Here is a 13,747-nt window from a genome sequence, read left to right on the forward strand (position 1 = left end):
TTTCTTATACTTAATATTTTAACACTTGTTAATTTCTCTCATCCGTTGTTATAAACTCAGAACCTATGTTAATGCTTATTACTTTTATGCAACGGATGCTTACCGGTGTTAAAATAAATTCAAACTCAGCTAAGTGACGTTTAATTTCAAATGTAATCCTCTAACGGTTATTTAGTGAACTGTTGTATTTCAAATTTTAACGGTCACTTAGGCTATTTATTTTTACCTTTTGTTTTTTTAAAAATAATTATATAAAACTAGAATCACTTTCCTTTGCCTGCCTGTAACTCCGTATGATTGTCCTTGCCACTCACTGCAATTCAGCACACCCTAAGAGTTGGGGCATCGCTGCAGAGGAGTGACTGGCAAACAATCTAGCACTGGACCACAACTGACACCACCTAATTTACAGGGCACCTCCGTACGGCTTCAACTTCCACACCTTCGTACGGCTTACAACCTTCGTACGGCTTACAAGCTCCGTACGACTACAGCTTTCTCCGCTCTGCACGGCTACAACTTTCAAAGCTCCGTTCGGCTACAGCTCTCACGGCTCAGGCGGCTCCTTTACGCCCTAACCTGACACTAAGCCCTGACGGCCTTAACTTCCGGAGTACTGCACATCCTTCCTGGCTCGTCCAAGACCCTGATCGCTCCTGCGTGGAACACTTGTCCAGGCTGCTCGTCCTGCCGCCCTAAGGCCCCTTTTGACCTCGGCACCGACGACCACTCAGCTGGACCAGGCCCCCTGCTGTGGCCAGCCTCTTCGCTCCGGGTTCTTCTCTCCGACTCCAGGGAAGTGTAGGCCAGTGAGACCGAATAATCAGAACCACCTCTCAATAAAATCGCTTGAACTTACTACCTGAGATTCTCGTAATACTTTTACTTTTAATTTTGTCAAACTAGGCCTGTTATTTTTGTGTTCAATTTTTAATTAAAAAATTGTTAAAAAGTCTTATTGTTTTACTCAAAGAATAACTTACTAGGCCTCCTTTAAGGTCAAACCTCCCCTCAAGAGGTCTGCCCTTGACAGTGGCGCCCGTGGGTTTTTTTTTTGAGAGGTTCTGATTGTTACGTTTTTCTTGCCTAGAATTGCAGTGATTGTGCAAAAATTTATTGTGTATCTTGTGTGTTCTGTGTATCTCGCAGTAAGTACCCTGTTTTTCTCGCCCCCTGTATGGTGGTCGGGGCTTAGAATAACGCCATTCCCCGTCTAGGAATTCGTAAGAGGCGAATAATAGGCATAACCAGTGTTTCAGTTACCGAGATCCCTTAAGTGGTTCATTTAATAGCTTTTTTTTTCTCTTTAATAACTCTAATTTTAAAACCGCTTTACCGTTATCTTTAAATTCAAATACTCTGCCGACCTTTGACCACTTTCTCGTCAACGGCCTATTTGAATTTCAACTGTCACTTGCCACAGTTGAAACGGACGGCGTTTTAAAATTCAAATCTCAACGACAATTTCAATCTATACCCTAAAGTTAACTAAATATTGTTGCATTAACTAAATTCAAATACGTTAACGGTTCAATTCAAATTCTACCTACTAATTTTCATCAAGTTAAATTTAAACCGTAACTGACGCCAATTATACTTTCACTAATATTGTTCACCGCTGCTTCAAGTGAAACAGTTATTTTAAATTTAGTGACTGCCAACCACTGAATTTGAAATTCTAACGATTCAAATCATTTTTAAATAACGTATTTGAAATACCTACAATTTTATAGAAAAGCAACGATATTTCTATATTTTTAAAATATCTGAACCACTATTTAGATCTTTCATCAAAATCAGTTTATCATTATCTCGGTAAACACACTGACATTTTCTTTTTTCAAACATTATTATTAACTTCAATTAACTTCATCGCGGTCTCTTAATAAAATTTTACATTCGAGCATTACTGGGAGATACACAACACTTTTATTTTTTGTGTCCTACTTGTTAATTTAATAGCACTGTAACATACGGAGAGTTAAATTTAGGTACTGTGTGTCGAAGAAATACCACATCTGGCATACAACTACACAAACCACCATCACAACTCACAACATTCATATCATACTACTCGAGTGCTTGCTAAAAATCAACTGGTCGCAGAGTTAATAAAACCAGTTATCTCTTATTTCTTATATATTATGCGTGTGCTCTCTATTTTCGACCGTCTGTTCCCTGCTTAGAGATCATTATACTTCGATCGCGAACAGACAGGTTAACGCTTTTTATAAAATAGATTAGGGTATTCTTATATTTAACTGCGGTATTTCGTAACTATGCTCTGCCATAGAATTACTTACCGTTCCCTCAAGCGCAGGTAGTAACCGCGCACAGCTAAATAAATGATAAACAACCTAATTACTTGCCTAGCAAGGTTGTTTACCTACATTTAAATGCACCTAGAACAGCAGTCACACGCATCGCTTTCCACTCAGCCATGTTTAACTCCGGCTCATGCGCAAGCATGTTATTTTTTAAAAACCTCTTATCTCACTTCTTATTACGTACCTAGACGTCCAATTCTATTTATTTATACTTAAATTAACTTATTAGCGCTGCGCATCCGCGCGCAGACAAATCATAGTCACATCTCTTTTTATTATTAACCTCTTTTAATCTGATAACTCGCGTGCTTAACACTTCAAATTTTGTACTTAATACTTCGCTAGGCCCTCTCGCGGTCAATATATAATTGCAATAACATTAATTAATCTGTCCTAAGCCCTTACCCGAGAACTTGCAACTCGTTAAAAAGTATTTTAATATTTTGGATTACGGAATCGTGCGGTTGGTAACACGTTAAATATGCCCTTAACCTCTGTAATTCAAAGCTCTAATGATTGGGACGGATGGTAATTCCAATCACAGATTAATTAATTGTTTATATGCTTCAATATATAATACATCACTTGCTTCCTTTTCAATGTACTAATTACATAATGCATCTGGACGGGCGATCAGCTGTCGCGCGCCGTCACATCAGTCTCCATTTAGCACCGGCGAATGCGCACGCGTCTTAATTTATTTTTTCCCTTATCACACTCCCTTATCACTTAGACGCACGGTTCTATTTATAGAATCAAGTCATTTTAGCGCGCCGCCTCCGCGCGGACGTATAATAGCTGCACCCTTTTGCACTATTATTTCTTTAAATCTTATAGCGCGTACATATTACTTGGTACACGCTAAACTAGTATAATCATTTGTCGCGGTCCGCCACTCATTATTATAATATTAATTGATCTGTCCTTAAGCCTTTACCCGAGAACTTGCAACTCGTTAAAAAGTATTTTAAAATTTGAATTACGGAACCCGTGCGGTTGGTAACACGTAAAATATGCCCTTAGCCTCTGTAATTCAAAACTCTAATGATTGGAACGGATGGTAATTTCAATCACAGATTTAATTAATGTCTATATATTTTTATGAATGCATACAACGTCCACCTTCCATTAACACATTTTATTCCTTTGACATAAGGGTCAACAAGCCTCTGTTGTTGTTGACCCGCCATGAGAGTAGAAGTATGATCATAGTATGAGAGACGACGTATGTAAGAGTTATGTCATAGAGTATTTTTTTTTTTTAACGAAATTTGCTATGAGGCTCAAATTTCTTTTGGAGGGACGGGCGTACTGTCACAATGCACATAGGCGATCGCTGACATCTTAGTTAGCTCAGTGTAAGCTAGATGGCGCTTTCCTCAATAAGGGATCTCTGAGCAGAATGGCGGACGAACTCTAGAGGTCGCCACCGTAGTTTTCACTTGATTCATTTATTTACGTAATAATATGTATTTAATATTTATTTATTATTTACTTATTTATTTTATAAAAGTAGGCATTTTATTACACTCATTTACTACACGAGTTTGTACGACTAAATATATCTATAATCAACTCACCCTTGACCGTTTTTGTCGGCCAAGGGGGGTGCTGTCGATCAGCTGTGACCGGGGGATTCTAACTGTAATATTCTCGCCCTTAAAAGCTGAAGCACAGCTGTAAAACACATTCAACAGCTCACACTACACTAAACAGCTCTCTCGAAAGCTCCATACGCCCAGACTTGGTAAGTTCTCCGATATTTAACTCTTGTGTTTTTCTGTGTATTTTATTATAATTATTTTCTTTATAATTTAACTTTGTGTAATTGAACTGAAGGCTTCCCTGGCCAGGGAATCTTTTATTTCAAACATTTCTTATACTTAATATTTTAACACTTGTTAATTTCTCTCATCCGTTGTTATAAACTCAGAACCTATGTTAATGCTTATTACTTTTATGCAACGGATGCTTACCGGTGTTAAAATAAATTCAAACTCAGCTAAGTGACGTTTAATTTCAAATGTAATCCTCTAACGGTTATTTAGTGAACTGTTGTATTTCAAATTTTAACGGTCACTTAGGCTATTTATTTTTACCTTTTGTTTTTTTTAAAAATAATTATATAAAACTAGAATCACTTTCCTTTGCCTGCCTGTAACTCCGTATGATTGTCCTTGCCACTCACTGCAATTCAGCACACCCTAAGAGTTGGGGCATCGCTGCAGAGGAGTGACTGGCAAACAATCTAGCACTGGACCACAACTGACACCACCTAATTTACAGGGCACCTCCGTACGGCTTCAACTTCCACACCTTTGTACGGCTTACAACCTTCGTACGGCTTACAAGCTCCGTACGACTACAGCTTTCTCCGCTCTGCACGGCTACAACTTTCAAAGCTCCGTTCGGCTACAGCTCTCACGGCTCAGGCGGCTCCTTTACGCCCTAACCTGACACTAAGCCCTGACGGCCTAACTTCCGGAGTACTGCACATCCTTCCTGGCTCGTCCAAGACCCTGATCGCTCCTGCGTGGAACACTTGTCCAGGCTGCTCGCCCTGCCGCCCTAAGGCCCCTTTTGACCTCGGCACCGACGACCACTCAGCTGGACCAGGCCCCCCTGCTGTGGCCAGCCTCTTCGCTCCGGGTTCTTCTCTCCGACTCCAGGGAAGTGTAGGCCAGGGAGACCGAATAATCAGAACCACCTCTCAATAAAATCGCTTGAACTTACTACCTGAGATTCTCATAATACTTTTACTTTTAATTTTGTCAAACTAGGCCTGTTATTTTTTTGTTTTAATTTTTAATTAAAAATTGTTAAAAAGTCTTATTGTTTTACTCAAGGAATAACTTACTAGGCCTCCTTTAAGGTCAAACCTCCCCTCAAGAGGTCTGCCCTTGACACTCTTCGCTATAGCTGGCCAGGCATGTATAGGGACGTTTGTAAATATATTTCTGATTGCGAAACTTGCTTAGCATACAAGTATCAAAATCATCAAACTTTAGGTGTTATGGGGAAACCAAAAGAGGTTTGTCGGCCATTTCAGTGCCTGTCCATTGATTTGGTTGGTCCACTACCAATGACTCGAACTCAGAACCGCTTCATTTTAGTTGTGAATTGCTGTTTTTCAAAATATTGTCTGATATTTCCAATTAAGAAGGCCACAACTAAAATAATATACAGAATCTTGGAAGAATACGTATTTTTAGTATACGGTATTCCTCAAACACTTATTATGGACAACGGTAGCCAGCTAATTAGTCATGAATTGCAGGAACTTTTTGCTAGGTATAAAATTCCTCAAGTTCATTTTACGCCTAAATATTGTCCACAAGTAAATTCTGTCGAACGTTACAACCGTATTTTAATATCTGCTATTAGTTCGTTTGTAGAAACGATCACAGAAATTGGATCTACATATTATTATATCCAAAATTCAGTTTGCCATGAACTCGAGTGTCAACGAAGTAACAGGCTTCAGCCCTGCGTTGCTGGTCTTTGGGCGCGAGCTCGTGCCGTGCGGGTCGCTATACGGCGCCGCCGACTCTACCGACGTCGACTACGATGACTTAATTTTCGCACCCCGAGATATTTACGCGGAAACTTAGGCCACTTGTCGCCTATTTTCGACAAGGTGCAAGCTGCACTTTGGGATGCGCATGTAAAAAACTGTAAATATTATAATTTGAGGCGTAAGCAAGCTGAGTTCAATGAGGGCGATGTTGTTTGGCGTCGTAACTATCAGCTTAGTGACGCTGGTAAATATTTTAGCGCCAAATTGGCACCTAAGTTTGTAAAGTGCACAGTGTTGAAGAAATTGTCACCTCTTGTGTATGAATTAGCTGATCAAAATGGTCGTGCTATCGGAAGGTGGCATATTAAAGACTTTAAGTTGTAAATATTGTAAATTTTCGGCAGATTACATTTTTCCTTTGTACTGAATTTTCCTCCGCCTTCTGCGTTCGGAAAATTCTCCTGGGCGCGCGGGGTACTGTAACATGGCAAACCTCCGCGGTGCGCAACTGGCCGCTTACAAAAGAACAAAATTCTAAATTCTAAATTGTTGATACTCATTTGTTTTTTTTCCGCAATTGGCTCTACTATTTGGCAGGGCGTAAGCCGAAATTTGATTATTTATAGAAATAACTAATTATTTCACTTTGTGATAGCTAATTCACTGACTTTTACTTGTGATATAAGGGCTGCCACTATTGCAGGTATTGTTAATATTATTTGCTCTGTTTGTAACATTTATTCTTGTTTATATTGTGTGAAACCTAATCCAAGTCTCGTTTAGCTTTGTTTCGCTGGTCCGACACTAAAACGAGGCTTGGATGGGTGCTGCAAGCAAGCAGTAAAGCAGGGTGTTTCATTCCAGCCCTTCCTTTTCCTGCTGAATCCGAACCATCATCTCCACTTCCTCTCCGTTCTGCTGCCTCGGAGCAGATCGCCGGCGCGACTGGACGCTTCGAGGCTACCTCAACACCCTGCCCTGTTTTCCTACTGTCCTACAAGTCTCAGGCCAGTGTTTTTTAAATTTACCTACAAGAGCAGTGCTGACTGAAATAATTGTATATATTTTTCTTTTGTATTATATTTTATTTTGTAACCACACGCCTTTTTCATTTCTCCGACCGGCTAGCCGGTTACATTCTTATTTAATTTAATGTTAATTAATTATTACTTATAAAGTCACTGACATCATAATAATACATTTTCAAAAGAAAACCTCTGATTCGATGTTTGAAAATGCTTACATCCCTACTTCCCTACTAATATTATAAATGCGAATGTAACTCTGTCTGTCTGTCTGTCTGTCTGTCTGTTACGCTTTCACGTCGAAACCACTGAACCGATTTTGATAAAATTTCGTATAGAGATAGTTTGAACCCCAAGAATCAACATAGAATACCTTTTTTTCCGGTAGAGGACGCCACCGCGCGATAACCAAGATCCGCGCAGACGAAGTCGCGGGCATAAGCTAGTTATTTATAAACTTAAGGTCTTTAGGTAGGCTATTGTACAAATTTATAGTTCGGTTTCTTGTGCTATGCTGAACTACTCTGAGGGGGGGTGCTATAGATTTACCTAAGTCTTTTCTGCGTGTGGTTTGTCTAGAGATTCTCTCTTCACATGTCTCGTATCTCTCCGGGTGTTTAACAACGTCAGATTAGTAACAGCAGAATGTAGAGACAAGGTACCGTCAGAATATTTAATTTTATAAAATGTTCCCAGCATGACTGCCACGATGGGATGCGTACCATTGTTCTAATAGCTCGTTTTTGTATAATAAATGCTTTTCGGATGCTGTATGCATAACTTTGACCTCAGAACTTAATACTGTATCTTAACCGAGATTCTACTAGAGCATAATATACCATGATTAGCTGTTTCAAAGTAACCTTATAAGGAGTATAGCAAATAAATGATGTAGTCACTGCCTCGTTTTTTTCCTCGCTTAATGCATTGTAAAACGTTGTATGATATACGTGTCGAAAGTAGCTTTATTATACAATTGACGAATATTTTGCAAAGGCACTAGATAATAGAATTACTTATTTAATTATTAATATATTTCTATTTAAATTGACATTCAGTATTTGTCATTTTTTCTTTTTAAATTATTTATTAATAAAACTTTGAATGATCAAGTGCTGCTGTAAACGATAACTTCAAGTATATGTATATCGTATTGTAAATTCTAATTTTAACCGACTTCAATTTATATATATTTGCATGTATACTTATGTACATAATATGGCAAATAAATGATTATGATTATGATTATGGTACAAAATTCCCAACTCGTGCCGGCTCAAAACACTCGCTTCGCTCGTGTTTTAAGTTCTCCGTCACTCGTTACGAATTGCCTACTTTCCGCACTTGTATCATAAATAATAACTGTTGCCACACAATCACACAATTAATCGTCATTTGGAACAAACTTTTGACCCCTTATCAAGGTTCATGTGATAAACACAAAATTGACGCTGAAAGCGGCCATTCATTATTCGCTTTCGGTCGCAATGGCCGCGTCTTTATATCTACTGGTCGTCCTTCTCCCTTCTATCCTCGGACAATGTACAGTGGAAAAGGCAACCCCTCTTTTTGGCCGCGCCGTGTATGAATTCTCTGTTGACCTCATTCAAAGATTAGGTCATGAAACTGAGAATCATTTCGTCGCATCGCCGCTTTCGTTATGGACAATCCTGTCAACTCTCTCCTTGGGGGCCGACGGCATAACCTTGGCAGAAATTAACAAGACCCTACGCCGAAACAATGTCGAATGCTTCAACAAGAGATACTTGGATATAGTCAGAGAAATCACTTCGGCCACGGATGAAACTACTTTGGAAAGAAGCTCCGCCGTCTTCGTCGACAATACTATGCTAGTCTACGAGAAATACCAAAGAAGACTAAAGAGAACAGGCGTTTGTGACATCATGATTTTGCCGTTTGAAAATTTCCAAATAGTGGCAACAACTATCAACGATTACGTCAGGCGAGTTACTCATGACAATATACAAGAAGTTGTGTCCCCGAACGACATTGAAGGAGTGATCTTAATCTTGATCGATGCCATATATTTCAAAGGAGCATGGAGCCATCAATTTGATCCTTCAAGAACGGAGCCAAACGCTCCCTTCTACGATGAAAGCGGCAAACACGTTGGTTACGTAAACATGATGCATGGTCTAATACCGCTCCAGACAATAGCTATTGATCCTATCCAGGCCAAGGTTCTGGAACTTCCTTATGGGGACCAAGACAGATTTTCCATGCTGATTTTCGTACCGTACTCTAACAATACAGTAGCTGGTGTGATGGACCTTCTCAAGCACGTGACTATCCGATCAATATTCTTAAGTCTGGACGAATTTCCGGAAGATTCGGTGGAAGTGAGGCTCCCCCGATTTACGATTTCTTCCGACTTGGACAATTTGAAGGAGCTGCTTGTGGACATGGGACTGAAGACTACGTTTGATAGCTCTCTAGCACAGTTCCCATTTATATCTGATTACGATTTGTACGTATCTAATGTGCTGCAGAAAGCTGAAATTAAAGTGACAGAGGCAGGTACAGAGGCGTCGGCTGCAAGTGCTGTGGAGATGACGTCTAGGAATTTGCCGGAACAGTTCTTTGTCAACAAGCCCTTCCTTTACATGATTGTGGATAAGTATTTAAATATTCCTCTTTTTACTGGTGCTTATTCAAAACCGAGCACATTTTGAACCATAGAGCTTGCAGTAACTCACGCTTCTATTGTAAATAAAATCTCAATATGAGAAGCGTATATCGAGTTCTAATTAAAGATTGCTATGAGTATCAATGGTGTTTTAATTTCCTGACGGAAGAAATCAGCCAAATTCGAGTCGATCTCGCGCACTGATGGTTCTTTACGAATTCGAAAACAAGTAAAAGATAAGTTTTGTACTAAAAACTAATTCTTTTTGTGCATACGTAATTTAGCTTAGCTTATTGGGCATTCAATTATAAGGCTACCTCTTAGAATGAGAGGGCTTGAGCCCCTACAAGTTTTTTTTTGTTAGCCTGTTAAAGTGGCCCACTGCTGGGACACTTTAACAGGCTAACCCCCTTCTGTCCCCTTGTGTTCTGTGTTGTGTCTGTGTTCTGTGTGTTAATAATAATAATAATAATTAATAATAATGACCACAACTACACTCCGCTAAACCTACACGAACCACCTGACACACAAATATTAAAGGCAATGACCCACAAGTACAACTGATAAATAACTAGAAGAAAAAGGTACTTCATGGACGACATCCTCGTGACTTAGAACAAACACACATAGACACACCTGCATCAAACACATGGCTAAAAATAGGCAGTTTGTTCCCAGAAACTGAAGGTTTCATTATTGCAATCCAGGACCAAATCAAAATCACTAAAAACTACCGAAAATATATAATAAAAGATCCAACACTCACAAACGACAAATGCCGCAGATGTCACAACCAATCGGAAACCATACAAGACATAACCGGAGCTTGTGTCGTCACCAATAACGTTACCAAAGTACACACAATGAATGGTCAGGATTTCTTAACGGAAACCTGGCGACAAAGTCATCTCCTAGATTGTGTATGAGCATAGAAGGATGAGTCGACCGGGTGTATGGCAAATAATACCATACACCTTCATCTATCGTGATAGTGTCACTTCCCTTTGTGATTATACAATAGCATATGCTCCACCGGACCTTCTAAGTATTCCTCCTTGCATACAAGGTATAGAACAGCCGAGTGTGGCTCGGTATCTAATCGCACATTCCTTGGGGGCCCCCCAGTGTGACCGCAACGGTCACGTTCACTCGCCACAACTACTTGTTGCTTGCACATCTACTACCTAGTAGGTCCGGGATGTAAGTTACGGTCGACTAGCTCCGGTCTGAGTACCCTGGTGATTGCAAACACACCTGCCGGACGCGAGGGACGTTGTCCTCACGAGGACCTCCACCTTCCCCAATAGTCCTGCCTTGGTTGCTCCATCAATAGTCGACCGCGCCAGTGTGCTGCCGGATCACACATCCAGTGAGCAACGGGCTCAATGTGTACATGTCCTTGATTACTGACAGTGCATAGTATCGCAAGATAGGACACTCATAACTAAGTTCTCTAGTTGAGCCTCGTCATCATTCGGTCAATCGGTCGGTGCCTCAGCACGAGCCAGCAGGAGTGATTGAAGCCCAATATAAAGTGCGTAATTGAGGTAGATGACTATAGGTCCACTCCTGCTGGCTCGTGCTGAGGCACCGACCGACTTCAGACTGGTAGAAAATTATTTTCATGGTTTTTTGTAGTCGGTTCAATTTTTTTTTATAATTTGAAGTCGGTTTAAAAGACGAAGTTGCTAGACTATGGAGACAGGAGAAAGTGTACACTGTGTCTGTACGTATTAGTTCCAATAATCCTATCTACAACAGGCGTCATCCCAAACCACCTACACCATAGCTTAAAATTATTAGGCATAAAATCACACGTTGACACAATTTTACAAAAAACCGCAATACTTAATACATGCAGAATAGTGAGAAAGTTCATGCAACTAGACCCTGAAAATAGCCCTCCGCAATCTTCTTAAAAATATTATTTATTCTACAACTCTCAGCCTAGAGCTGAGAAAAACTAATCCTTCGAAAATAATAATCATGTATCATTTACAAAAAAATAATTATTGATTTTTAATCAGGCGCTAGATTTTTCATTTGGTGTTCGTGAAATCGTTTATAAACAGATATTTGTGCTTAGAAAAATCTTAAGGTGTCTTTTTAAGGTGGCTTTCTGTCCAAATTTTATTTGCCCCAATATTTTATTTTCTATAATTTTAATTTGTCATAAAGCAATTCTGGAACAGTATTTTCTTCAGAATCGATTAGGTATAAGGTAAGACGCTTAACGTTTCAAGTAGTGGGTATTTCCCAACGATTGTTTGGAGCACCAGATACGTTCGTGACCGTTTATTTAATGCTTGATAACCTCAAGATTGCTACAATCAAAACCGGTCAAGTGTGTAAGGTTAAGTGTTAAGTGGCAATGAGCAAGGCACGACGCTCGAGGAACAGATAACCGTTGGGGAAAAAGGTTCTCGTGTGGCGACCACGAACTGGAAGACGCAGCGCGACTGCGCGACCCTGTCATGACAAAACACGGCAAACTTGGAAATGTCGATTTGAGTAAATGGCGTTTGAAAGTTTGTTTGTTTCATGTTCGTTTGTTTAAAACTGGAGGTTACAGTATAATGTCATTTCGAATATCTTATCAATGGAACTATAGGTAGTTAGTCACAGAATAAATAATAGTACAAGTACAGTAAGTACTATGTGCTGGTCGAACTAGTGCCAAGCTTGTATGAAGTAGAATATTCTATTTTTTTTTTTTTTAGGCGCTCTTATCACAAAACGGTGTAACCCGGGTTGCATCCTTCTGTCATAACAGGGTCGAGCGTTGGCAAGCCTCCTGCTAGGTGGGGACGAGACTCGCGGACAACCAGCGGCAGCTGGTAGGAAGTTGTCGTCCATTGGGGCGTTTCAAGGGGGAGGCGTTTGTTTAACAGTGGACGTCTTTCAGCTGATGATAAAGTGCATATCCCACCACGCGAATAAGTAGAAGGATTCCATGGTCAGAGTTTTTTTTACAATATACTTACACATTTTTATGTACTGACCTGAGATCACTACGTCGCTAACATAAAATAACTTATAATTGTAATAATATAAATTATCTTAGCTTAATTTCATATTATTTATATTGAAGAAATAAATAAAGTAGGCTAGGTAATAAAAAATTATCATAAGGCTCTTGACATTAATTAAAATAACATAACATAAGGAGGAAGCATACCTAATAAAGACGTATTTATTTAGATGTGCATAAAATCTGTACCCACACAATGTCCCATGTCTGTTATAGCCCATATCTCAAATAAAACATTTTCTCGAGGAATCGCGTGTTAAAGTTTTAGCATCTTAGTCCGTGGTAGTAAAATGGGTCTTACTCCTTTAGTTTTGGGTCAATGTATTTTCAATTTAGCTTGTTTTACTCGGGATGATATTAGGCTTCTCACGAATGAGTCACTGTTTAAAAATCTTGTATATTTTTTAAGATACAGGGCCTGTAATACAAGTATTTAGAGTTGTGGCCGTATTGCACAAACTATTTTTTTTAAATTTTGAGATGCTTCCGAATATGAACAAGAATTAACGGACAATGGTAACATGAAAATATAAATTCATACACTAAAATAGTTAAAATAACTTTATTAATCAACTTTGTTACAGTAACAACATCACTGTAAACGATAATCAGTGCTGTGCATGCAGCTTTATTACTTACTTTCTACATGCACGCACGCACGCACGCACACACACACACACACACCTACTTACAAAACATACATCATCTTCCGTCAGTCGGGTAAAAACAATTACTTAAAATTACTTTAATTAATTTGGTATTTTTGTACATTCATCAGAATCTCACTAACAAGCCATAATTTAACCGATACAGGTAACAAAACTAAGTTGAGATTAGTTTATTGTCCTGCTGCAATGCGTGAGTTTTGGTGGCGGCTTGACGATTCTACAATAATAAGTATAATACCTACTTACTGTTGTGATACATTCAAATGACGTTTATTTCGCTTATATTTGATGCTATACAGCCACAACGCCAAAAATCCGTCGTTTCGCATGCGAACTGACTGGCAAGTGGCTGTCTTGCAGGGAGACAACTGACAATTTTTGGTCAGATCCATAAGGCCACTTGTGAAAAAAAGGCTCTTAAGGACACTTTTTGCTATGGCTCTCGAAATAAGATCATAAATTAAATAATTCTGAATACTAATCTGCAATAATCCAAAAAATCAAAATTTTGAGATGTGGCCGTATAGCAGGC

The 13,747-nt window shown here is 39.3% G+C and overlaps 1 protein-coding gene and 2 long non-coding RNA genes across 3 annotated transcripts in view; 2 read left to right on the forward strand and 1 right to left on the reverse strand.

The window, feature by feature from the left end:
• The window catches only part of LOC141440539 (uncharacterized), a 1,929-nt gene extending 399 nt beyond the window's left edge, over positions 1-1,530 (forward strand). The window contains exon 2 of the long non-coding RNA XR_012452717.1: positions 413-1,530. This is a non-coding gene — a long non-coding RNA (uncharacterized lncRNA). The remainder of the gene's footprint in view (positions 1-412) is intronic.
• Positions 126-5,228, reverse strand: LOC141440541 (uncharacterized). Its single transcript, XR_012452718.1, has 2 exons — positions 4,619-5,228; positions 126-442 (listed from the first exon to the last, which is right to left on the reverse strand). It is a non-coding gene; the product is annotated as an uncharacterized lncRNA (long non-coding RNA).
• A 3,096-nt stretch (positions 5,229-8,324) lies between these two features.
• LOC141440531 (serine protease inhibitor 77Ba-like) lies at positions 8,325-9,660 on the forward strand. Its single transcript, XM_074105076.1, has one exon. It carries the CDS (start codon positions 8,357-8,359, stop codon positions 9,560-9,562), a length of 1,206 nt encoding a protein of 401 aa, XP_073961177.1. The 5' UTR covers positions 8,325-8,356; the 3' UTR covers positions 9,563-9,660.
• Positions 9,661-13,747: the final 4,087 nt, after the last annotated feature.

This window comes from Choristoneura fumiferana, chromosome 22, assembly GCF_025370935.1.
Source record: "Choristoneura fumiferana chromosome 22, NRCan_CFum_1, whole genome shotgun sequence".
Lineage (NCBI taxonomy): Eukaryota > Metazoa > Arthropoda > Insecta > Lepidoptera > Tortricidae > Choristoneura > Choristoneura fumiferana.

What these genes read in the sequence shown, in the direction of transcription:
- LOC141440531 (XM_074105076.1), top strand. Translation starts at nt 8,357, where the DNA reads ATGGCCGCGTCTTTATATCTACTGGTCGTCCTTCTCCCTTCTATCCTC.